General features: G+C 41.0%; 2 protein-coding genes across 2 annotated transcripts; both read left to right on the plus strand.

Annotated features, from left to right (window-relative positions):
- Window positions 1-2,396: 2,396 nt before the first annotated feature.
- Window positions 2,397-10,680, plus strand: LOC141014360 (protein NLRC3-like). The gene is made up of 8 exons (XM_073488098.1): window positions 2,397-2,597; window positions 2,695-2,809; window positions 3,362-3,413; window positions 3,526-5,410; window positions 6,811-6,984; window positions 9,267-9,276; window positions 9,541-9,713; window positions 10,387-10,680. The coding sequence occupies exons 1-8, from the start codon at window positions 2,425-2,427 to the stop codon at window positions 10,610-10,612; spliced, it is 2,808 nt and encodes a 935-aa protein (XP_073344199.1). The 5' UTR covers window positions 2,397-2,424; the 3' UTR covers window positions 10,613-10,680.
- Window positions 10,681-20,284: 9,604 nt separating this feature from the next.
- On the plus strand, window positions 20,285-26,397 carry LOC141014361 (ribonuclease inhibitor-like). Its single transcript, XM_073488100.1, has 5 exons — window positions 20,285-20,289; window positions 22,987-23,160; window positions 24,867-25,040; window positions 26,023-26,117; window positions 26,369-26,397. Exons 1-5 carry the CDS (start codon window positions 20,285-20,287, stop codon window positions 26,395-26,397), a joined length of 477 nt encoding a protein of 158 aa, XP_073344201.1.
- The last annotated feature ends 613 nt before the right edge of the window (window positions 26,398-27,010 follow it).

A 27,010-nucleotide genomic window follows, 5' to 3' on the forward strand; every position in this document is an offset into this window, starting at 1 on the left:
TGATGAATCTCAGTGAAGATGTTGAAGTTCAGCTCCTTCAGCTGAGGAGGGAGAGGGATTGAAATGTTTCTCCTCCGTCTGATCTGCACCTCATCACCGGAGCTGCTTGTTGTTGACAGGCTCATCATGTTTGTCTCATCCAAACCTGGCAACAATGACCGTGACGGTGACGTACGTACGTAACGTGGCCCGTGGCCGGTGGGCGGGGCCAGAGCGTCAACGTCTGTCCGAGTTGGACGGCGAAGATGCGTCGAAGGATCAAAGCGTCAGGCGGCGAGAAAAGGAGGAGGAAGAGGCTGAGGAAGCACCAGAACCAGAACCAGGTGATGTGAAGTGATGCAGTGCTCACCAGCTGATGGACGTTTAGCGACAAAGCGTCTGTTTTTAGTTCAACATGTAGAAAAAGCCGTCAGCGGCTGCGGGTGCTGCTAGCTAGCTAGCTAGCTGTAGCCTGCGTCAGGCTCTGGCGCCACCGGCGGTCGCCTCAGTTCTGGAGAAGAGAGAAACTTGAACCCAGAAGCTGGACGGTTGGATTTCTCTCTTTATTTAAAATAGATAAAACATATATGTGAATGTTTCTCTTCTCCGCATATTTTTGAGTTTATTTAGTTTAGTTATCTGAGTGAAACGTGAAGAGATGTCCTGAAACGTAGCTTCCATCTTCCACATGAGTTTGTGATGATCAACAGGGCTCAAGTTCTCAGCACCTGATGGACCGGGATCATGGACCAAGATCGTCCAGCGGCTCCTAATCAGGGAGAAATCGAGCCCTGCTGATTATTGTTGCTTCGCAATAGCAGCAATGAAAGTGTGTTGTCTTTCGACAACTCAAGACACATTTGATGATTGTGAACTCTGAAAGAGACACAACAGTAAAGTAACATTATAAGATTAAATGAAATACATTGCGCTATAAATAAGGGAAAAATGTCAAATCAAAAAATGTGTCTTGTTTTTATTCAATATCAATTTGGAAAGCTGAGGAGACGAGGAGTTCAGGGTGGACAAGGGCAGGAGAGAGTTATATTACAGTGTAGGGCTGTAGGGCAATTACTCCAACATTAAGAAGAATTAACACAAATGTGAAATTGGTTCATGTTAGTTACTCATAGTCCAGAGAAATATAGGCTGAATATATGCATAGAGGAACTATAAGTAAAACTGAAAAGAAAACACGCACAATGCGTTTATTATAATACCATATAATAATATTACATATAGAAAAATAATAAAATATGACCAGAGGCTCATAAAGCATCCTATTTCTGAGTTGTATAGTATAAAATCAAAAAGACAAGATATGCTCTTAATGACAAAAGAAAAAAATCACTGATATATTCATAGAGCATATTTACTGTACATGTAAATATAAAGTTTGCAGCTAATTCACAGAACCTAACGATACACCTAAAATTATATTACATTATAAAAGTCACGCTTCCTTCCATTATTTATACCGAAGCGGAAACAGAACCGAGGAAAGAGACAGGAAAACAGGAAAACCGAGCAGGAAGCATCACGGTGACGTCAAATGTTGGAGAGTGGGCGGAGTTAAACGTTTGACTCCGCCCACATTGAGGTCTGCGGCCTGCAGGGCGGAGACATGAAAGTGAAAGTGTTCAGACTTCATTTTGAGTCGACAGCAGCAGGAGGAGGAGGAAAAGACGTCTGAGGCAGAGGTGAGTTTTATTTCTACATTATTGTTTTACAGTCACAGTCTCTGATTCATCTGTGAGAACAGCGGGATCGGCTACAAAATTCACATTGAACAAGAGACAACAAGCTCATATTTAAAGAAAACTGACCAGGAGCTGGATGTTTGTTTACTCTGTGTGTGTGTGTGTGTATGTGTGTGTGACTTCCTCCTTCCTCAGTCTGGGTTAAGCCTCTTCAACAGACTTTTCTCGTGACTCTTGTGCTCTGAGCTCAGTCAGTGTTATGTTGCTTATTTCTCAGACTGACTCAAGTCCAGAAGACGACAGCAGTTTTGTTTTATGAATTTTATTGTCAATATTTTGTCTCCCACTTCAGGTTCACCTGACAAAATAGTTTAACAGTAAAAGTTTCCACTAATAAAGCCTCGATTAAAGTCTGTTTCATGGACTTGGACTTCGCTGTTCACTCATTGAAGATATTGTGTTGTACCACAGTAGATCCTGGACTGTCCTGTTGGTCAGAAGGATCCAGATTGCTGTTTCAGTATTAACATATTTTGTTATAACTTAACACTAAGAACTAGATTCTGTTAGACATTTAACCTCTGACATTTAAAAGATGAAACCCAGTTGCAAAGACACAAAATGTTTTCTGTAGAAATCTCAAGTGAAAGATGCCAAAACAATCATTTTATTACATTTTACACCCTCCTCCTCTGCATCTTGTTTCACCTGTTTGTCCTCCTTGTCTTCATGTTGTTCTCCTTCCATGTGCTACATATTTACCTCAGTGCTTTCTGAAGTGCAGAAGATGAGTGATTGTGTGGAGGAAGAGGAGGACGGAGCAGAGTCTCCAGTCTCCAGCTGTCTGTCTATGAAGAGTGATTGGTCCAAAGAATTTCCTCCAGACTTCAGTACTGAACCTGGACCCTCAGACACACAGTAAGAAGACTGCCATGTTTTTAATCACCAAACTGTCAGTAACAGCAATTTGTGTATTTAGATGAAATAAATACAAACATGTTGGTGTTTCCAGAAGTCAGTACCACAGACGGAGAGAAGAGTCTTCAGTCTCCAGCTGTCTGTCTATGAAGAGTGACTGGTCCAAAGAATTTCCTCTAGACTTCAGTACTGAACCTGGACCCTCAGACACACAGTAAGAGAACTGATACTAACTTCAGTTTATATAATTAAATCATTACCATTATATGACTGTAGCTGCCCAAATATAGGACAAAATATTTTTTCTGGAAATTACATTTTAAAACTTTGTATCTCATGGAAACTGTCCCAAAATCTTCACTCTGACATTGTTTTTATCTTCATCAAACCTTTTTATCAAACACAGTTGTTGAAAAAAGAGGAGGGTATATTGTACTAAGCGTGGCCGTGTACTTTGTCCAGTATGGTTTAAGTTTTTAATAGCTGCTAATGAGGTCATGTTTTGTGGTCCTTTTTGTTTGTGTAATAAAATTTCCCATTAAAATACATTTGTTTACTAAAATCAAATGATGCAAACTGCTCCACTGTGACTCAGACAAAAACAAACTGTTAGTGATTGGGAGTTCAGTCCAGATTCAGAGCTTGGAGAAGACATACTTATGTTTACAGTCTGTCTTCTCTTTTGTCAGACTGATCTGTGATTTCTAATCTGAGGGATTTTCCTTTATCTCTTCAGAAAGACAGAGGAAAGTGTTTCTGTGGAGGAGCAGCTGTCCTGCTGTCCAGTGTTAGTCAGTCACACCAACACTGTACAAAGTAAGACTGTACATCTGTCTGCTGATGTCTTCATGTCTGAAAAAAGGAACTTTTTGATTTAATCAAGATTCTTGCTCTCAATTTAATCCCAGAATATTTTCTTCTCCTTCAGCTGATAGTGTTCTGCAGGAGGCTTTAGATGAACATAAGATCAGTCTGAGGAGGAGATGTGAACGTGTGACTGAAGGAAGTGATGAAACAGGAAGTGATGAAACAGGAAGTGATGAAACAGGAAGTGGAACCCTCCTCAACAGGATCTACACTGAGCTCTACATCACAGAGGGACAGAGTGAAGAGGTTAATACCCAACATGAGGTGAGACAGCTAGAGACAGCTTCCAAGATGGAGGCCCTCCATGACGATCCAATCAAGTGCAGCGACATCTTTAAAGCCTCACCTGACCAACAGAGACGTATCAGAGTGGTTCTGACCAACGGCGTCGCTGGAGTTGGAAAAACCTTCTCAGTGCAGAAGTTCACTCTGGACTGGGCCGAGGGCTCCGAAAACCAAGATGTCCGTCTGCTGGTTCTGCTCTCGTTCAGGGAGCTGAACCTGATCAGAGATGAGCAGTACAGTCTTCTCAGGCTGCTCCATGTTTTCCATCCAACATTACAGAAGGTGACAGCAGAGAAGCTCGCTGTCTGTAAACTTCTGTTCATCTTTGACGGCCTGGATGAAAGCAGACTTTCACTGGATTTCAAGAGCGATGAGGTCGTGTCTGATGTCACACAGAAGTCATCAGTCAGCGCGCTGCTGACAAACCTCATCGAGGGGAAGCTGCTTCCCTCGGCTCTCGTCTGGATAACTTCCAGACCTGCAGCGGCCAATCAGATCCCTCCTTCATGTGTTGACAGGGTAACAGAAGTACGAGGCTTCACTGACGCCCAGAAGGACGAGTACTTCAGGAGGAGGTTCAGTGATGAAGATCTGTCCAGCAGAATCATCTCACACATCAATACCTCCAGGAGCCTCCACATCATGTGTCTGATCCCAGTCTTCTGCTGGATCACTGCTACAGTTCTGGAGCACATGTTGACTACAGACCAGAGAGGAGAGCTGCCCAAGACCCTGACAGACATGTACTCACACTTCCTGCTGGTTCAGACAAAGAGGAAGAAGCAGAAGTACGATGAGGGACGTGAGACGAGTCCACAGGAGCTGACGGAGGCTGACAGGGAAGTTCTTCTGAAGCTGGGGAGGCTGGCGTTTGAACATCTGGAGACAGGAAACATCATGTTCTACCAAGAAGACCTGGAGCGGTGTGGTCTCAATGTCACAGAGGCCTCGGTGTACTCAGGAGTTTGTACAGAGATCTTCAGAAGAGAGAGTGTGATCTTCCAGAAAACAGTCTACTGCTTTGTTCATCTGAGCGTTCAGGAGTTTCTGGCTGCAGTCTACATGTTCCACTGTTACACCAACAGGAACACAGAGGTTCTGGAGGACTTCCTAAAAGACTCAAAGCCAAAGTCTCCCTTTAAGAAGATTTCTAAGTTTTTTGGTAGAGGCGATGATGGCTGTGAAGCCCGTTACCCATCCCTGGATGACTTCCTGAGGGGCGCCATGGAGAAATCCCTTGAAAGTAAAAATGGCCACCTGGACCTGTTTGTTCGCTTCCTTCATGGCCTCTCTCTGAAGTCCAACCAGAGACTCTTAGGAGGTCTGCTGGGTCAGACAGACAACAGTCCAGAAATCATCCAGAGAGCCATCAACAACCTGAAGGATATGAACAGAGATGATGTCTCTCCTGACAGAAGCATCAACATCTTCCACTGTCTGATGGAGATGAACGACCACTCAGTCCATCAGGAGATCCAAGAGTTCCTGAAGTCAGAGAACAGATCAAAGAAGAAACTCTCTGAGATCCACTGCTCAGCTCTGGCCTACATGCTGCAGATGTCAGAGGAGGTTCTGGATGTGTTGGACCTGAGGAAGTACAACACATCAAAGGAGGGACGACAGAGACTGATTCCAGCTGTGAGGAACTGCAGGACGGCTCTGTGAGTCCAGATGTGATTATCAACATTATAAATCAGTGCAGATTAGCAGTTTAATTCTTCAGATATACAAACTATAAAATCATTTATTTTGAAACAGCGCTTACATTTTTAAATACAATTGTGATTATTTTTAAAAAGTGTTTCACTTACCATGAGTGCAACAATGTAGATGTTTCAGTCGGATGTGTTTATAGCTGTCAGGTTGTTGAACTCAGTTATTCCATTTATTTCTAATGATCATTAAATGTGACAGTTTTTCTTCTATTAATCTTTCTTTGGCTGATAGAAGAAACCCTGGTGAAACTAATGAAAGAGGTTTTTTAACCACTATACTGAAGAGTTTAAAATAAGATCTGTATCATTTTTCATGTGATGTTTCTAAAGTCCTTGAGAATTTCTTTCATGCAGTTATTGTTCTCATTAAGTCGGTTTAGAGACATGTCACAGTGAGCAAATGGACCAAAACGTTCCAGCTCAAATTAATTCTTCTACTTTACCTTTTATACATGACATGAGATTTTTTTCTGAATTGACTCTTATTTAGTTTTAATCTTTATGTATTTTTGTTCTGTAGAATCAGGATCAGCTTTATTTGGCCAAATATGTGTTGACATACAAGGAACCTGACTCCAGTTTATCATTGCTCTCAGTGTAGTTACACAGAAGAGACATACAGCTGGAAAGGAAAACACCAAAACTGAACCAACAACTAGATGAAACGTGAAGAATAAAGAATTGTGAATGTTCAGGACTGCAATGTACAATAGCATCTGAAAAGAGAGTAGGTGTATAAATCAAAATCACCAATGGCAACACCATAAATGCGTAAATCATACAAGTCTTTATAGAAGTCAACTGTTCTGAATCACATCTGTATTAGCTGGCAAAATATGAATCATGTAAATGGAGATTTCTAAGATGGTTTTTCAAACTTCAAGCTCATCCATGTTGAATTCGGGAGGTGCACGATCATTCAGCAACATGATTTGTGGAGCCCACATGCTCGACACAAGACGTGTAATGATGTTAATTTTGGCACTCACCCTCATGCTAACACTGTGTTGGGCATAAACTAATCTAACTTTTTAGCAAAAGACACAGGATCAGATCACACTGACAGACTGTGAACATCATGGAAACCCAAATGTAACTACATTTTCTCTTCCTTCATCTGCAAGATTAAAATAAAACAAAGATTTAAAGTCTGCAGGTTTTAGAGAGTGATGAGAATAACTGTTTCATGTCAAACAGATCAGATGAAGGTTTGCTGAACCACTGATGTAAATAGCAAATGTCAATCAGAACAGAATGTTTCAAACTGTTTTGACATCAAATGCATGAAGTAAATATAAAGTGTCCTCTTTCATAATAACATTTTTGTAATATCTGTGTCATGACAGACTTTATAGCTGTGGACTCTCAGAGACTCACTGTGAAGTTGTGGCCTCAGCTCTGAAGTCCAACCCCTCCCATCTGAGACAGCTGGACCTGAGTAACAACGGCCTGAAGGATTCAGGAGTGAAGCTCCTGTCTGTTGGACTGGAGAGTCAAAATTGTGCTCTAGAGAGTCTGAGGTCAGTTCATTGTCTTGTTTTTCCATATATTCAATTCAAGCCCTTCACTGAGACTTAAACAGTTTAGTTAATTAACTCTGAAGATTTGCAGCAGCATAAATCTGAAGAAATGTCAGTTCTTTGAGACATTTTCTGTGTAAACAAGTGGCTCCATCCTGTGGTGACTCTATTCAGTGTTTTTATTTATTAACTTTTTTCATTCAGTTCATTTCTAACTTGTAAGTGTTCGCATCCAGCTGATGCCAGTCCCACTCATTTTAGAAACAGGATCATTAATTTAGAACGGACAGTTTCACTTGAACTACTCGAGTACTTCCAGAGGTGTTGGTATATCAAAAGTTTATGGACAGCCTGCAGCCAATCAGGATCCAGTTTTCACCCAGACCATGGTATGAAATATATGTTTTCCTCTTACCTGTGGTGGTATTTATCCATCTGCTGTAGATCAGCTGGACCACTGATGTAAATAGCAAATGTTAATCAGAACAGAATGTTTCAAACTGTTTTGACTTCATCATTTGACAAACATTATCAGTATTATACTCATAGTTTGACCAAAACAATAGAAAAGTTTATTAAATGACTTTCAGTAACACTTTACAACGTTCTACACAAAATGAGAGTAGTTACTACTATATTTAATAGATAATGATGAGTTTCTGAAGAACAGACTGGGAGATACTATATTAATAAAAAATGATGTCATGATTAGTTCATAAATATCCATGAATCAACATACTGACCACTTTCTTCATGAGTCGTTCCTGATAAACCAGCTGCTTAGAGGACAAACACTAGTGATGATTCATTCGTACTAATTACTTAATGCTAAGTTACTTTCTGAGTTCCCCAACAAGTGAAGTGAAACATCAGACTGACATCAGTCACTGTCTGTTCAGTGTTGAGTTTTGAGTGTGTAGGGAGGGTCGAGCTCGTTCTCATGCATATATTTAAATACTCATAAAAACACACAAAGTCCACAAAACAAAGGACATTTCTTTCACGTTTCTTTTTTATGTTAAGTTGAAGTAATTGTTTTTCTACAGACTTGAGTGAATGTGGACCTCTCCTTTCATTACACAGGCTATACAGCCCTACATGTCTTATTTAATGATGATCCTCTAGTTCCAGACCTGACTGAGATCAGCAGCATGTTATTGATCTGTGTTGACATGAACAGCTGTATGAATGTTGTGCTGACATGTGGATGATGTCTGTAGAAGGCTGATGATGATCCACAATAACACAATGACAAAGTTACTGTGTGTCTGTGTGTGTGTGTGTGTGTGTGTGTGTGTGTGTGTGTGTGTGTTTTCATTTCATTTTACTCTATTTTATTTTTCTCTTAGTCACTTCCTACCTCGAGCTGCTATTATCTGTTATTGTTTGCACACTGTTCCTTTGTGCTGCAGTGTCAAATTGAATTTCTCCTACAGGGGATCAAGAAAGGTTCATCTCATCTATACTCATTTAGAGAAAAGCTCATTGATGAGGACACAGTAATGTTGAGCTACACATTTAAAACCTCAACACATCTGATTGGATTATAAATTAATTTTCATCATTTTCAGGAGTCTTTCCCTATTTTTAAGCCCTTCACCTGCTGTGCTCCCGTTTGGTCATTTCTCTTGATAATATCTCGGGGTGTGACGAGATCTTGTGGCACAAGATCTCATGTTATTAATACGTGTCTGACGTTTGACTTGAAATTAGCATAGAAGATGCCCCCGCCACTTTCAAACCGTTTGTGTGGCAGCATTTTGGTGCCTGATGGAAACAATAAACGGCGACAGACTGACAGACAAGACACGAACAATATATAAGAACTGTAAGAAAATAGTGCCGTACACCGCGGCTAACACGAGCAGTATGCAAAGACACCTACAGAACCACCACAGCTCTCTACTGAAATCAACCGTGCCTGTGAAGAAAACACTGAAAGGCCGGACAACACTGACAAATGCTTTTACATCTCAACTTCCACAGTCAAGTGCTCGAGCCACAGCAATAACGAAACACATCAGTGTTTTCATTGCAGCTGACATGAGGCCATTTCCCATGGTGGAAAACTGGCGACTCCTCCACACATTGGAATCAAAGTTCACCATCCCAGTGGTCCTGAACCTCTACACAGATAGCATACCTTTCCATCCCTGCTACCTCCGCTCCAAGTGAGCGTGTCTTTTCAACTGCAGGAGACATAGTTAGTAATAAAAATTTGCACACCATCTTTTTTAATATCCAAGAATTCAAATCATAAACTCTCCCACTGACTTCCTCAGTAATGGTTGGGTAGTTTGAACACCTAAACTGAGTAGTTTGAACACCTTGCCTTGCTTGTATGTTTGTTGGCGTTGAAAATAAATACGAGCAGACTCGAAGATTACGGAAATGGCTTTGTCGTTTGTGTTGCGAGTCAGCAGGCAATGCTCCCTCACTTAGCCTCTCAGTGATTTCGCTTTTTTGTTTGGAGTCACTATACAGATTATTAAACACTGAATGATTTCAAGCAGGAACGTTGTCTTCTAAATTTACATAATTTATTCTTTATTCAGATTGTGGGACTGCAGTTTGTCAGAGATCAGCTGTGCTTCTCTGGCCTCAGCTCTGAAGTCCAACCCCTCCCATCTGAGAGAGCTGGACCTGAGTGTCAACAAGCTGCAGGATTCAGGAGTGAAGCTGCTGTGTGATTTTCTGCAGAGTCCAAACTGTAGACTGGAGACTCTGAGGTCAGTTCACTGACTCTGTTACTGCTAACTAATATTTGAGTTTACATTCATACATAACTTACATTGATAAAGTTATAGATTTCCTTTGGTTCATATTTTCAATTTTCTTGAACTAAATTTCTTCTTCAGTCACAAAAGACTTCTGTTTCTTCAAGAAACTGTAGAAAATGTTCAGTTAGTTGTTAAAGTTAATTAATGTTTATAATTTAATCTGTTAACAGAAGAACTGAACTAACATTTGATTTAAATTGATAAAGTTGAGAAGCTGAAGTAGAAATATTTTGATTTCTGTTGATGTCAATGTGTTTTCACAAATAATATCTGATCATTGATATTGATCCTACAGAACACACACAGATCAAAGCATCTTTTCAAAAGAAGATGTTTAAAAGAAAATTCAGTTTTTTCTCCTCTAATAACAGACCTGACTGAGATCAGCAGCATGTTATTAATCTGTGTTGACATGAACAGCTGTATGAATGTTGTGCTGACATGTGGATGATGTCTGTAGAAGGCTGATGATGATCCACAATAACACAATGACAAAGTTACTCATTTTAGAGAAAAGCTCATTGATGAGGACACAGTAATGTTGAGCTACACATTTAAAACCTGAACACATCTGATTGGATTATAAATTAATTTTTATCTCCATCATTTATTCTTTATTCAGATTGAGGGGCTGCAATTTGTCAAAGATCAGCTGTGCTTCTCTGGCCTCAGCTCTGAAGTCCAACCCCTCCCATCTGAGAGAGCTGCAGCTGAGTGGAAACAACCTGCAGTATTCAGACGTGAAGCTGCTGCGTGATCTGAAGGAGAGTCCAGACTGTCGACTGGAGACTCTGAGGTCAGTAGAGGGTTGGAGTCAGTTCATGCTGGTTTCAGCAGTATTGTACTAAACACAGTATCAAAGTAAAGATCCAGTATTTCCTGCTTTCCTCAGTGAAGCTGTGAGAGGAGAACGGTGACAGGCTTCATGATTGGACAGAAAGACAGAGAGAGAGCAGTCAGCCAATCAGACGAGCCAGAAGCTTGTTGTGATCGTGTGTTTGAGTTGATGTGAAGACGACTGTTGTTGTTGTGTTCATGTCTACAGGAAGTAAAGCTGGATCACAGCTGACAGCATCACAGGATGTATAGAGACAGTGTCCTCATTCATCAAACTGTCGGAGCATCAAATCTGATCTCAAAGTGTTTGTTCTCTCATTTCAACACTGAACAACTGATCAGTTCATCTTTGTCACAGCTCTCAGATCAGTCTGACTGAAGCCTGCAAATCACTGGCTCTTATTTCAGAGAACCATCATTACATTTAGTAACCATGTGGTCTGTATACGGACCAGAACCTCTGCTGAAGTCCACAAACCACAGCTGATGTTTTACTGTTCAGTGTAGGACCTTTAACGTTATATTTATATCTGCCCATGTGTCATTTGATTTGTCCAAATATTTTTATAACAGACTCCATATTTACATATTTGTCATGTGATGTTTCCAAAGTAGATGAAATATTTAAATGTGAGTGAGACTCTGGTTTTTAACAGCAGTAAATCATCATTAAAGTGAGCTGTGAGTATCTCTCTGTTCCTGCAGTAATGATGCGTTCAGGGACTGTCAGCAGTTTATTTCCACTGTGTCCTTCAGTGAAACCTGCAGAGTAAACAGACTTGATGTCCAAAGTGTCTGCAGGTCTGTGAGCTTCACTCCAACACGTTAACATGAGAGCTGAAAGGAAGCTGGCTACGCTACACAGCCGCTCCACTTGTGGTCTGAACAGGACTGAAGTCCTGCTGGTCTTTATATCACTGACTGACAGCTGATGGAGGGAGTCTCTGTAAACACTCATTTATCACTTTACTGTCTCTCTGCTTCTCTCATCAGCTGGAGGAGGTGGTCTTCGTCAGAGTGGTGAGAAAGGTGGAGGTGTTGAGAGGATCAGCTGTGTCCTGATGATCCAGAGAGGTTGAAGCAGCACCATCAGCTGGTGGGTGGAGAGGCTCTGACTGGGCCGTGTTACTGGGAGGTGGAGTGGAGAGGAGAGCTTCATCCAGCAGTGACTGACGGACCAATCACAACAAGTGGAGATGACTGTCAGTGCTGCAGTGTGAACTGCTCTGAGATCAGCTCCACTGTCACACACAATGTCCAGTCCAGCATCGTCCCTGTGTTCCTCTGGATGTGACAGAGTATCATCAGTGTATCTGGACTGCTCTGCTGCTGCTCTGTCCTTCTACACAGTCTCTGCAGACACACTGACGCTCCTCCACTCCTTCTGCTCCACACTCAGACACCTCCTCCACCTGGAACCTGGATCTTTATTCTTTTATTCACTCACATCTTCTCAACACAAAGAGCCTCAACACATTAATCTATCGAGGCGTGTTTATCACCACATAATCGTACATTGACACTTTTAATTGGATATTTCCTTGGTGCAGTTAATCTCCACATATTCCTGAATAACAGTGGAGATTAATGCAGTACTCTGTGTGTACTGCCACTAAATAAGACATCAGTGATGTTGTAGATGTTAACTGACATTCATTTTAATGTAAAATCAACATTTTAACAGATGAATTTATGATGTAATATATGATGTAATAAATGATGGCATTGTTTTGTTGCTGTAAGTGATGACCATGAAAGGAAGAACATGTTGATTTCACTGATGTAATTTAGTATTTTTATAGTTTTGTAACACAGTCTTCTCATATGATGGAAATGTTGTAAAACAAACAAACAATGCACAAATATTAAACACCAGAGTCACATATTTTGGTGGTAATGTCTTTTATTAATGCTGTAAATTCTGTCTCAGCTCTGCTTTGAATTGAAAAACATTGTTTCCATGTAGACAAAGTGAGCATTTAAAAAAGTTGATTTCCTCACAGCAGAAACACTTCAAATGTGTCCAACAACACAGAACAAGGTTGTGATGCACAGTTACAGTTTCAGTCCCACTGGGACCATCAACAATAAAACATAGGAGCATGAAAAAAGTGTGTAAACGTAGAAACCTGATTATATTTATTTTACATTATAAAGTTTTTAAGGGAAGATTTTTGTTTTCAGGAATATTTTGCTAAATATTGTCATTTTCCATCAGAAGAAATCAGCAGGAAAGAGCAGGAATCTGGAGACTTGGATCAGGACAGACGAGCTGCATGGGGCCATTTTATATCACAAATGTTTGGTGGAAACATCGAACCTGTAAAATATATCGACATAAATGACGACAGATTTAGGGACAGCACAGAAATGTGGAGGATGTCCTTTACTGCTCGTCCTCACGCACACAAGTCTGAAGTTAAATTTAAAGATCAGCACATGTGATATTAAGTTCTGCATGAGGCCATAAAACAGACAAATCTACCAGTTCATCAGACTCATCTTCCAGATCTACTGTGTCACTGAGAGCTGAAGCTTTTTCTATGGACCATGATTTCACCAAGAATTACAATTAAACACAAAGTGGCACATAAACAATTGTTTTATTGCATTAGTCTGATATTTGGCTCATAATTACACATTGAAGAGAAAAAACAACCTTAAAAAGGAAATTTGACAAATTGCATTTAAATTAGTTAGATGTAATTTGTGAATGGGAGGAACTCCTGAAATGGAAAATTAAAAAAAGACTAATAGAAAATGGTTCAACATTTTGGGAAATGTGCTTTCTCAGCAGCAGTTGTCATCTTAGTGTAAAGAGTGGAAAGTGGCATTGTGGGTAATGACACTGCTGGACTCATTATGGACAGTTTAAAAGACAACTGATCCAAATCAAAACAAATTAAATCAAACGTCATCAGCACCGTTCATGTTCTGCTGGTCCTGCTGGAGCTGCTTCCTGCCAGCAGATGTCCCCATTTCCACTGTTTGGACCCAGACTGGTTTGTGTGAATGGATCCAGGTTCTGTGTGCGGTGAGAACTCAACTGGTGACGTCAGTACTTTCTTTCTGACTGACGTCATTTTACAAACATCTCAAGTGTCATTATAATTTAATTGAACTCGATTTAAAATGATTTTTTAACCGTCTTTTGATACAGATTGTTTTGGTGAGCTCGTGCTGGGTTTTAGTGTTTGTTTGACATCTTTTTATTATATTTTGATGTGTTTTATGTTCACGTCTGTTTGTGTTGAGTGCTTCTTCAGGCTTTTTCCCTTCACAACAACAACAAAGTGAAAGTCCCAGTTGAAATGATCAGTATGGAGCCGTGATCACTACATGCAGTTACATGAGAACTGAGATCAAGTGTAAAGTGTTGCCACTGTTTTTATGAACTATTGAGTCTTTGTTAATGTTATAAAGAGCCAGTTCAGACCTGCTCTGTATGAAAAGAGCCCTGAGATCACTTCTGTTATCATCTGTCTCTATAGAAATAAAAGTGACTGGACTATTCTCTGGGTTTGTTCTGACTTTTAATAAAACTTGAGCAGGCCAAGTGTCACTTTGCTAAATCCACATGAAAAATCAGTTTGTGTCAAAGAAAAGCAGCTGGACTGTCATTTTGAGCTCAATCCAACATGAGAGTAAAAGTGGAGCAGCAGCTGACACTAAACTGTGTTTAGAGAAAACTAAAGATTTAAAGAAATGTTTCACATCAATCTTGTTCAGACACCAGAACACTCAGCAGGAATTAGTCTGGTGGACATTTGTGGCATCTTAAAATAATATTTCTCTCTCCTGTTTGTTTCTTAAATACAAAACATGTTGATGTTTTCTCTGGTTCCTCAGTCTTCATTCTGTCTCCACAATAATATCCATGTTTGCTCGCTGCCAGTCGTCTTCTTCACTGTGTTTCCTGACACGTGGCTGCATCTGTTGGTGTGTTACCACCAGAAAGTGTCGGTCAGCACACATGTATTTACTTCAAATGACTGATGTGTGTCACCAACACCATGAAGAACATCAAGTGAGACGAAAAACAAAATCGATGTCGTCCTCTTTTATAATTTCTCAGAGAATCTGTCAGTGGATAAAGAGGCACCGGACCGAAACCAGGGTTCAGAAATGTGGTGGAGGCTTTGTTGGACTTTGCTGGTTCACAGTAACAATCCTTCAAACTGCTGCTTGTTACCACAGTGGCTGCTGCCTTCATCGCCTCAGTTATGAGGCCTTTTAACACATAAATCCTTTCCTCAAACAATCAGCACACACTGAAAATAACACACACTGTATTATAATAAAATACAAATGATCAAAAGAAATATTGAGTCGACAGAAAGACTGTTTTCATTTTATTTAGTAATTATTACTTCCTGTTCCTGCAGGTGCAGGTGACGCGCATGCGCAGCTCCTCTCCCCTGCTGCCTCTGGACTGACGAGAAGAAAAGATGAGAGAAAGTTCAACATTTGAAGCTTCGTGCTGACAGAAAGAAACGAGGCTGCTGTGAGTCCGCTGCTGTTTTATTCTGTTAAAGCTGAGCTCAGTTTGACTCGGAGGAAAACTAATTCAGGACTGTATTCGTGACTCGCTCGCTGGCTGGATGAGACGGGACTGAACCGGCGGCTGCGGCCAAGATGGCGGCCGAGCGGCTGAAATAACCGTTGTAGCATTAACCAACAAACTCTGGTCGCTGCGCAGATAAACGTGTGAGTTTTGTAAAATATGAGCAGAATTGTAAGACGGCTCAACAAATACAGTCAGACAGCAGCAGCGGAGTGAGCAGCAGCGGCTGTAGCAGCTGTTCTTGGCTTTAGCTCGCTGCCGTTAGCTCATTAGCTCAGCGGGCCGTTACTGCCTGGACCGCGGGGCACGAGGGGAGTCGCTGCGGGCAACGGGGCTCAGTTCAACCGGGCTCAACCACCTCCCAGTGAACACCGGACCGGGACCAGACACAAGCTCTGAGGCCGACAGAGGTCAGTGTGAAGACAGGGGGGACGGTGTGGATCCGATCAGGACTATGACTCCGGGGACGAGAAGAGACGACAGGCGGGGACAGGAGAGACGTGAAGCGGCAGAGGAGAGAGGACGAGTCGGGCATCAGTGGCGGCGAAACGAAAACGGCGCGGAGCCTGAATATTTCCACATTTTTACTCTGTGAGCTGATGATTGATTTTCACCAAAGCAGACGTGGTTGTGCAAAGACAAAGCGAGACTTGGTGAGTTTGATTTCATGTGTGTCCAGTTTGAATGAAGTGTTTTAACAGAGTTAACAAGGTGATGAAGCTCGTCTCGGTTCTGTCAGAGAGAAACTTGAACCCAGAAGCTGGACGGGTGAATTGTTCTGTTTAGTCCAGAAAATAACTCTGAGTTTATTTAGTTTAGTTATCTGAGTGAAACGTGAAGAGATGTCCTGAAACGTAGCTTCCATCTTCCACATGAGTTTGTGATGATGTGTGTTTTTATGGAAAGAGTCGATCAGGAAAGTGACAAAGTTGTTCTGGTGTCACAAAGACGACTGCAGCAGCAACATGTCTGTGAAGAAGCTGCTCCAGGACAAAGCTCACGTTGAAGAGCTGAACGGTACCAAACACTTCTTCAGCTGATCCACAACCACAAACATTGTTCAAGGGAGGTGAACTCAGCTGACCAGGGGAAGTTTGTCTGACACTGATCTGAACTCAGTTTGCTGTGTTTGGTTTATGTATCTTACTTATGAGGGAGACAGTCACGGAGAAACTTTGATTAAAGTTCACATGTGATCTCCAGTAAATGACAAGAGGAGGAGCAACACTGACCAGGTGGTTCAGGTTCAGTATATGAAAACAGGACAGGGACAATAAAACAATAAAAGTGAATGTGTTCAGTCAGTCAGACTTCATTTTGAGTCGACGGAGCAGCAGCAGGAAAAGAAGTCAGAGACAGGGTGAGTTTTATTTCTACATAAATATTGTTCTGTGGTCAAAGTCTCTGATCTGGATCAGTACTTTTGACTGTATGTGGTGTATATGTGATACTTTCCTCTCCTCAGTCTTGGTTGAGACTCTTGAACAGACTCGTTTGATTCTCATGTTGTGAGCTCACTGTCAGTGTTACTGGTCACCTCTCAGACTGACTGAAGTCCAGAAGACGACAGTGGTTTTATTTTACTGGATTGAATTTTATATTCAATATTTTGTTCACCACTTCAGGTACAGCTGACAAAATGATTTAATAGTTACACGGTAAATCATTATCAGTAGGTTCAGCCTTCATTAAACATCTAATGGTCAAAGGTCTGTTTTATAGGCTCGGATCAAACTGCACACGCATTCAAGATATTGTGTTGTATCAGTGTAGATAAAATAAATTCGTCAAATGGATCAGGGTTGCTGTTAAATATTAACATAATGTGTTAATATTTAACACTAAGGACTATGAGCCTCTAACGTTTGAGGTTGAAACCATATTGCAAAGCTGTTTTTGTTAGTTTTGCTAATTTCAAGCAAAAGATTTCAAAATAATCAATCATTGTACTTGTGTCAAGCCTGGACCAAAATGAGGACTCAGATGCAGAGGATATCACTTATAAGCACACTTTATTGAGTTCAGCTCTTTCTTTGAAGAGTGACAAACGAATAGGCTATGAAACACTCACTTAATCACTAAGGCCTGGCTAGAAAAATCACGGAAGAGCACAAATTCCAAAAAGAGGGAAAACACTCATAAAAGGGAGGGACAATAAACACTAGAATCAAGGAAAACAGAAAACTAGACTAGAAATCAAAACGCTCCCGAAGGAGGAAAACCAAATCTAAGATAAATGGGACAAAAGAAAAAGGCTCACCTAAACAGGAGGTTCTACAACTATCTAACACTGTCTAACACAAAATCGCTCCCAAAACGGGAGGACAGAAAACATATTACAACAAAATACAAAAACTCTAAACTAGAAAATATTATCAAACGAAAAATCACTCTCAAGGAGGAAGCAGAAAACAACTTACGTGGCAAATAAACACTCGTGGCAAAACTGACTATGACTATGATAAAGGGCTTGGGTGCACGAACCAGGACGAAACACTTTGGCACAAGACAAAGGGAAGACGCTGACTATAAACACATGAGGGTAATGGGGAACAGGTGGAAACGATCAGGGATCAGGTGAGACAATCAGACCGGTGACACATGAGGAAGGGCAAGCGACCTGAAACGAAAGGAGAGTTAGATTTCAAAATAAAACAGGAAGTTACGAGACAAAAAACCCAAGACAAGACAAACCTCACCGCGGTGTGACAACTTGATAAACACCAATTTAAATGAGGCATCACAAAACATGTATGTATTTTAGAAGCTTATGAAAACATGTCATCTTTTGCAGGACTATTCAGTGAAGTTACATTTTATTGAGCAAAGAATAACAGAGAGAAGCTCATAAGTTGATCTCACCACAAACCTGAGCAGGTGATCCAGGTACATGAAAAATGGAGGAAGCAACCAACAACTTACAGAGAAAGTGTGCAGGCAGTTAGTTGAGTCTCTGCTTTGAGTGGACAGAGCAGGACATCATACTGAGGGACGTCCCTTTAATTAGACAGAGACAAGGCCGATCTTTGTAAATGTCACTTTTGTTTAGCATCACATTGGGTGATGAGTCTGCAGGCTTCACCATCTCCATTTTACACCCTCCTCCTCTGCATCTTGTTTCACCTGTTTGTCCTCCTTGTCTTCATGTTGTTCTCCTTCCATGTGCTACATATTTACCTCAGTGCTTTCTGAAGTGCAGAAGATGAGTGATTGTGTGGAGGAAGAGGAGGACGGAGCAGAGGCTCCAGTCTCCAGGTTTCTGTCTATGAAGAGTGACCCGTCCAAAGAAACACCTCCAGACTTCAGTAATGAACCTGGACCCTCAGACACACAGTAAGAAGACTGCCATGTTTTTAATCACCAAACTGTCAGTATCAGCAATTTGTGCATTGACATGAAATAAATACAAACATGTTGGTGTTTCCAGAAGTCAGTACCACAGACGGAGAGAAGAGTCTCCAGTCTCCAGCTGTCTGTCTATGAAGAGTGACTGGTCCAAAGATTTACCTCTGGTCTTCAGTGATGAACCTGGACCCTCAGACACACAGTAAGAAGACTGCCATGTTTTTAATCACCAAACTGTCAGTATCAGCAATTTGTGCATTGACATGAAATAAATACAAACATGTTGGTGTTTCCAGAAGTCAGTACCACAGACGGAGAGAAGAGTATCCAGTCTCCAGCTGTCTGTCTATGAAGAGTGACTGGTCCAAAGATTTACCTCTGGTCTTCAGTAATGAACCTGGACCCTCAGACACACAGTAAGAGATCTGATACCAACTTCAGTTTATACATTTAAATCAGTACCATTATATGACTGTAGCTGCCCAAATACAGGACACAATTCTTTTTCTGGAAATCACATTTTAAAACTTTGTGATTTGTATTTGTATTTGTATACGTAGGGACGAGACAATTATATGTCAACATCAGATATTCTTTTTGAATACACCGGAGTGTTGCATCATGGGGTGTAGCCTAAATATTGTTGACTAGTGAGATACTTCAATTTCATTCAAAAAGTGTAAAAGTGTTTAGTTTGCTCAGTTGAACCTTCAGGAGTTTGATGGCTGATGCAACGTGTTTTGCTGCGATGGAAGAATTACTGATGAATGAAAACGAGCAGAAGTCGTCCCAATGTCTTTACTGCAGATGATCAAATGATCTGTTAAAAAGCCAAGAATTACAACTTTCACTGAATGTCAGGATGAGGAGCATGAAGTATTTTACAGATAGATAAATTACACAGATGAGGGATTTATGTTCTGCTTTAATGACAAGTGAGGATTTCTTCTATATATTTGCAAAGGAAAAGGCTCCATTGATGAGGGCTGGAAGTATCTCATGGAAACTGTCCCAAAATCTTCACTCTGAGGTTGTTTTTATCTTCATAAAACCTTTTTATCAAACACAGTTGTTGAAAAAAGAGGAGGGTATATTGTACTAAGTGTGGCCATGTTCTTTGTCCAGTATGGTTTAAGTTTTTAATAGCTGCTAATGAGGTCATGTTTTGTGGTCCTTTTTGTTTGTGTGATCAAATTTCCCATTAAAATAAGTTTGTTTACTAAAATCAAATGATGCAAACTGCTCCACTGTGACTCAGACAAAAACAAACTGTTAGTGATTGGGAGTTCAGTCCAGATTCAGAGCTTGGAGAAGACATACTTATGTTTACAGTCTGTCTTCTCTTTTGTCAGACTGATCTGTGATTTCTAATCTGAGGGATTTTCCTTTATCTCTTCAGAAAGACAGAGGGAAGTGTTTCTGTGGAGGAGCAGCTGTCCTGCTGTCCAGTGTTAGTCAGTCAGACCAACACTGTACAAAGTAAGACTGTACATCTGTCTGCTGATGTCTTCATGTCTGAAAACAGGAACTTTTTGATTTAATCAAGATTCTTGCTCTCAATTTAATCCCAGAATATTTTCTTCTCCTTCAGCTGATAGTGTTCTGCAGGAGGCTTTAGATGAACATAAGATCAGTCTGAGGAGGAGATGTGAACGTGTGACTGAAGGAAGTGATAAAACAGGAAGTAATGAAACAGGAAGTGGAACCCTCCTCAACAGGATCTACACTGAGCTCTACATCACAGAGGGACAGAGTGAAGAGGTTAATACCCAACATGAGGTGAGACAGCTAGAGACAGCTTCCAAGATGGAGGCCCTCCATGACACTCCAATCAAGTGCAGCGACATCTTTAAAGCCTCACCTGACCAACAGAGACGCATCAGAGTCGTTCTGACCAACGGCGTCGCTGGAGTTGGAAAAACCTTCTCAGTGCAGAAGTTCACTCTGGACTGGGCAGAGGGCTCCGAAAACCAAGATGTCAGTCTGCTGGTTCTGCTGTCGTTCAGGGAGCTGAACCTGATCAGAGATGAGCAGTACAGTCTTCTCAGGCTGCTCCATGTTTTCCATCCAACATTACAGAAGGTGACAGCAGAGAAGCTCGCTGTCTGTAAACTTCTGTTCATCTTTGACGGCCTGGATGAAAGCAGACTTTCACTGGGTTTCAAGAACAATGAGGTCGTGTCTGATGTCACACAGAAGTCATCAGTCAGCGTGCTGCTGACAAACCTCATCGAGGGGAAGCTGCTTCCCTCAGCTCTCGTCTGGATAACTTCCCGACCTGCAGCAGCCAATCAGATCCCTCCTTCACGTGTTGACAGGGTAACAGAAGTACGAGGCTTCACTGACGCCCAGAAGGACGAGTACTTCAGGAGGAGGTTCAGTGATGAAGATCTGTCCAGCAGAATCATCTCACACATCAAGACCTCCAGGAGCCTCCACATCATGTGTCTGATCCCAGTCTTCTGCTGGATCACTGCTACAGTTCTGGAGCACATGTTGACTACAGGCCAGAGAGGAGAGCTGCCCAAGACCCTGACTGACATGTACTCACACTTCCTGCTGGTTCAGACAAAGAGGAAGAAGCAGAAGTACGATGAGGGACATGAGACGAGTCCAGAGGAGCTGACGGAGGCTGACAGGGAAGTTCTTCTGAAGCTGGGGGGGCTGGCGTTTGAACATCTGAAGACAGGAAACATCATGTTCTACCAAGAAGACCTGGAGCGGTGTGGTCTTAATGTCACAGAGGCCTCGGTGTACTCAGGAGTTTGTACAGAGATCTTCAGAAGAGAGAGTGTGATCTTCCAGAAAACAGTCTACTGCTTTGTTCATCTGAGCGTTCAGGAGTTTCTGGCTGCAGTCTACATGTTCCACTGTCACACCAACAGGAACACAAAGGTACTGAAGGCTTTCCTAAAAGACTCAAAACTAAAGTCTGTTTTTGAGAAGATTTCTAAGTTTTTTGGTAGAGGCGATGATGGCTGTGAAACCCGTTACTCATCCCTGGATGACTTCCTGAGGAGCGCCATGGAGAAATCCCTTGAAAGTAAAAATGGCCACCTGGACCTGTTTGTTCGCTTCCTTCATGGCCTCTCTCTGGAGTCCAACCAGAGACTCTTAGGAGGTCTGCTGGGTCAGACGCACAAGAGTCCAAAAATCATCCAGAGAGCCATCAACAACCTGAAGGAGATGAACAGAGATGATGTCTCTCCCGTCAGAAGCATCAACATCTTCCACTGTCTGATGGAGATGAACGACCACTCAGTTCATCAGGAGATCCAAGAGTTCCTGAAGTCAAAGAACAGATCAGAGAAGAAACTCTCTGTGATCCACTGCTCAGCTCTGGCCTACATGCTGCAGATGTCAGAGGAGGTTCTGGATGAGTTGGACCTGAAGAAGTACAACACATCAAAGGAGGGACGACTGAGACTGATTCCAGCTGTGAGGAACTGCAGGAAGGCTCTGTGAGTCCAGATGTGATTATCAACATTATAAATCAGTGTAGATTAGCAGTTTAATTCTTCAGATATACAAACTATAAAATCATTTATTTTGAAATAGCGCTTACATTTTTAAATACAATTGTGATTATTTTTAAAAAATGTTTCACTTACCATGAGTGCAACAATGTAGATGTTTCAGTTGGATGTGTTTGTAGCTGTCAGGTTGTTGAACTCAGTTATTCCATTTATTTCTAATGATCATTAAATGTGACAGTTTTTCTTCGATTAATCTTTCTTGGGTGATAGAAGAAACCCTGGTGAAACTAATGAAAGGTTTTTTAACCACTGTAATAATAATAAAGAATAAAGAATTGTGAATGATCAGGACTGCAATATACAATAGCATCTGAAAAGACAGTAGGTGTATAAATCAAAATCACCAATGGCAACACCATAAAAGTGTAAATCAAGTCTTTATAGAAGTCAACTGTTCTGAATCACATCTGTATTAGCTGGCAAAATATTAATCATGTAAATGTAGATTTCTAAGATGGTTTTTCAAACTTCAAGCTTATCCATGTTGAATTCAGGAGGTGCACGATCATTCAGCGCCATGATTTGTGGAGCCCACATGCTCGACACAAGATGTGCGATGATGTTAATTTTGGCACTCTCACCCTCATGCTAACACTGTGTTGGGCATAAACTAATCTAACTTTTTGGCAAAAGACACAGGATCAGATCACACTGACAGACTGTGGACATCATGGAAACCCAAATGTAACTACATTTTCTCTTCCTTCATCTGCAAGATTAAAATAAAACAAAGATTTAAAGTCTGCAGGTTTTAGAAAGTGATGAGAATAACTGTTTCATGTCAAACACAGATCAGATGAAGGTTTGCTGAACCACTGATGTAAATAGCAAATGTCAATCAGAACAGAATGTTTCAAACTGTTTTGACATCAAATGCATGAAGTAAATATAAAGTGTCCTCTTTCATAATAACATTTTTGTAACATCTGTGTCATGACAGACTTTCTGACTGTGGACTCTCAGAGACTCACTGTGAAGTTATGGCCTCAGCTCTGAAGTCCAACCCCTCCCATCTGAGACAGCTGAACCTGAGTTTCAACAGCCTGAAGGATTCAGGAGTGAAGCTCCTGTCTGTTGGACTGGAGAGTCAAAACTGTGCTCTAGAGATTCTGGGGTCAGTTCATTGTCTTGTTTTTCCATATATTCAATTCAAACCCTTCACTGAGACTTAAACAGTTTAGTTAATTAACTTTCAGGATTAGCAGCAGCATTAATCTGAAGAAATCCTGTAGTGTTCAGAGGATGCTGCACTGAAGGACTCTATTCAGTGTTTTTGTTTATTTATGTTCTTCAATTACTTCATTTCTAACTTGTAAGTATTAGCATCCATCTGATGCCACTCCCACTCATTTTAGAAACAGGATCATTTGTCTCCACTATATCTTTACATAACTAATAGTTGTTTGCTGACATCTACAGATTTTAACTTCTATCTTGTTGTGTTCAGGTGTCTACGTCCTGTCTACCAGGAAGTGAGACAGGACTCTTTCCCTATTTTTAAGCCTTTCACCTGCTGTGCTCCCGTTTGGTCATTTCTCCTGTTGATATCTCGGGGTGTGACGAGATCTTGTGGCACGAGATCTCGTGATATCAAAAACATGTCTGACTCCGAACTCGAAATTAACATAGAAGATGCCCCCGCCACTTTTAAATCGTTTGTGTGGCAGCATTTTGGTACCTGATGGAAACAATAAGCGGCGACAGACTGACAGACAAGACACGAACGATACGTAAGAACTGTAAGAAAATAGTGCCGTACACCGCGGCTAACACAAGCACTATGCAAAGACACCTACAGAACCACCACAGCTCTCTACTGAAATCAACCGTGCCTGTGAAGAAAACACTGAAAGGCCAGACAACACTGACAAATGCTTTTACATCTCAACTTCCACAGTCAAGTGCTCGAGCCACAGCAATAACGAAAGACATCAGTGTTTTCATTGCAGCTGACATGAGGCCATTTCCCATGGTGGAAAACTGGCGACTCCTCCACACATTGAAATCAAAGTACACCATCCCAGTGGTCCTGAACCTCTACACAGATAGCATACCTTTCCATCCCTGCTACCTCTGCTCAAAGTGAGCGTGTCTTTTCAACTGCAGGAGACATAGTTAGTGCCCAAAGGTCTCAACTGCTGCCAGAAAACGTAGACATGCTCATATTCTTGAACAAGAACGTGACCATATCTTAGGCTGGGCAGTGTAGTTGTAGCCAGCTCTCAGCTCTGTATCATGCTTGGAGGGAAATCATGTCAGTCTCTGTTTGCACTTTAAGTATTGAGAGAGAACTACTTTGATTATTGTTTGCACTTAAAACAAGAAGACTAAGAAAAACTTTGTTATTCATTATTGTTTATTATACAGTTTTTATTTTTTACTTTCAATTTGTGGAGAGGAGTTCAGTTACAAGGTCACACAGCTTCAATTAGAAGTTAGAAGCTCACACATAGTTCATGCGCAGTTATAAGGTCTGAAGAGACTCATGAGAAATCATACAGGAGAGAAGCCAGTCAGTTGAGTTTGTGGTGAAACCTTTTACAGTTCTTACATATTGTTTGTGTCTTTTACTGCATATGATAATTGATACTCAGTCACAAAGTAGAGCTGAAGTGAAATTCATTACAAGATGATTACTCGTTAAAACATTTCAAAATGGACCTGCATTGTTTTGCAACTTAAAAAAAGAAAAAGTGTTAAAATCTTGGTACAATCTTCTACATTCTGAACCTTCTTCAGCTCTGAACAGATTATTAAACACTGAATGATTTCAAGCAGGAACATTGTCTTCTAAACTTACATCATTTATTCTTCATTCAGATTGAGTGACTGCAGTTTGTCAAGGATCAGCTGTGCTTCTCTGGCCTCAGCTCTGAAGTCCAACCCCTCCCATCTGAGAGTGCTGTGGCTGAATAACAACAAGCTGCAGGATTCAGGAGTGAAGCTGCTGTGTGTTTTTCTACAGAGTCCAAACTGTAGACTGGAGACTCTGAGGTCAGTTCACTGACTCTGTTACTGCTAACTAATATTTGAGTTTACATTCATACAGAACTTACATTGATAAAGTTATAGATTTCCTTTCGTTCATGTTTTCAATTTTCTTGAACTAAATTTCTTCTTCAGTCACAAAAGACTTCTGTTTCTTCAAGAAACTGTAGAAAATGTTCAGTTAGTTGTTAAAGTTAATTAATGTTTCTAATTTAATCTGTTAACAGAAGATCTGAACTTACATTTGATTTAAATTGATAAAGTTGAGAAGTTGAAGTAGAAATATTTTGGTTTCTGTTGATGTCAATGTGTTTTCACAAATAATGTCTGATCATTGATATTGATCCTACAGAACACACACAGATCAAAGCATATTTTCAAAAGAAGATGTTTAAAAGAAAATTCAGTTTTTTCTCCTCTAATAACAGACCTGACTGAGATCAGCAGCAAGTTATTAATCTGTGTTGACATGAACAGCTGTATGAATGTTGTGCTGACATGTGGATGATGTCTGTAGAAGGCTGATGATGATCCACAATAACACAATGGCAAAGTTACTTTGTGTGTGTGTGTGTGTTTGGAGTATGTTTTCATTTTACTCTATTTTATTTTTCTCTTAGTCACTTCCTACCTCGAGCTGCTACCTGTTATTGTTTGCACACTGTTCCTTTGTGCTGCAGTGTCAAATTGAATTTCTCCTACAGGGATCAAGAAAGGTTCATCTTGTCTGTACTCATTTTAGAGAAAAGCTCATTGATGAGGACACAGTAATGTTGAGCTACACATTTAAAACCTGAACACATCTGATTGGATTATAAATTAATTTTTATCTCCATCATTGATTCTTTATTCAGATTGAGGGGCTGCAGTTTGTCAGTGTTGAGGCAGTGTTGACCAAATATGAATCAAGTTCCTCGTTCTCTCAGAAATATATTTTCACTGTTTAGCTGTAATATGATAAAGTTTGTGTCCCTGCCACCATGTTAAGAAAGTACCAGGGACGACAGAGAGGCGTTATTATGGATCCTACTGCTGTTGCCTCTGTTGGTTCAGACATGAGGAGTGAGACTGGTTTGTGTTCGGGTAAGAATATCAGGGTAAGATAATCAGAGGCAGACCAGGGCCAATCTTAGCAAGATAAGCAGTGGGATCCAAAATGAGGCGACAGGAGGCACTCACATGCACTAACATGCACACAGCTCAGATCACAACACACACACTGAGAGTGTGACGTCATTTTGTGTTCAGGACACCATGACTCCACTATATCTTTACATAACTCATAGTTGTTTGCTGACATCTACAGATTTTAACTTCCATCTTGTTGTGTTCAGGTGTCTACATCCTGTCTACCAGGAAGTGACACAGGAGTCTTTCCCTATTTTTAAGCCTTTCACCTGCTGTGCTCCCGTTTGGTCATTTCTCCTGTTAATATCTCGGGGTGTGACGAGATCTTGTGGCACGAGATCTCATGTTATTAAAATGTGTCTGAGGTCAAACTCGAAATTAGCATAGAAGATGCCCCCGCCACTTTTAAATCGTTTGTGTTGCAGCATTTTGGTCCCTGATGGAAACAATAAACGGTGACAGACTGACAGACAAGACACGAACAATATGTAAGAACTGTAAGAAAATAGTGCCGTACACCGCGGCTAACACGAGCACTATGCAAAGACACCTACAGAACCACCACAGCTCTCTACTGAAATCAACCGTGGCTGTGAAGAAAACACTGAAAGGCCGGACAACACTGACAAATGCTTTTACATCTCAACTTCCACAGTCAAGTGCTCGAGCCACAGCAATAACGAAAGACATCAGTGTTTTCATTGCAGCTGACATGAGGCCATTTCCCATGGTGGAAAACTGGCGACTCCTCCACACATGGGAATCAAAGTTCACCATCCCAGTGGTCCTGAACCTCTACACAGATAGCATACCTTTCCATCCCTGCTACCTCCGCTCCAAGTGAGCGT

The sequence above is a fragment of the Pagrus major genome, chromosome 19 (assembly GCF_040436345.1).
Source record: "Pagrus major chromosome 19, Pma_NU_1.0".
NCBI lineage: Eukaryota > Metazoa > Chordata > Actinopteri > Spariformes > Sparidae > Pagrus > Pagrus major.

What these genes read in the sequence shown, in the direction of transcription:
- LOC141014360 (XM_073488098.1), top strand. Translation starts at nt 2,425, where the DNA reads ATGTGCTACATATTTACCTCAGTGCTTTCTGAAGTGCAGAAGATGAGT. An exon ending in AGGAACTGCAGGACGGCTCT is followed by an intron (nt 5,411 to 6,810) that starts GTGAGTCCAGAT and finishes GTGTCATGACAG; the next exon opens with ACTTTATAGCTGTGGACTCT. An exon ending in TGTAGACTGGAGACTCTGAG is followed by an intron (nt 9,714 to 10,386) that starts GTCAGTTCACTG and finishes TTCTTTATTCAG; the next exon opens with ATTGAGGGGCTGCAATTTGT.
- LOC141014361 (XM_073488100.1), top strand. An exon ending in TGTAGACTGGAGACTCTGAG is followed by an intron (nt 25,041 to 26,022) that starts GTCAGTTCACTG and finishes CACCATGTTAAG; the next exon opens with AAAGTACCAGGGACGACAGA. An exon ending in TGAGACTGGTTTGTGTTCGG is followed by an intron (nt 26,118 to 26,368) that starts GTAAGAATATCA and finishes TGTTGTGTTCAG; the next exon opens with GTGTCTACATCCTGTCTACC.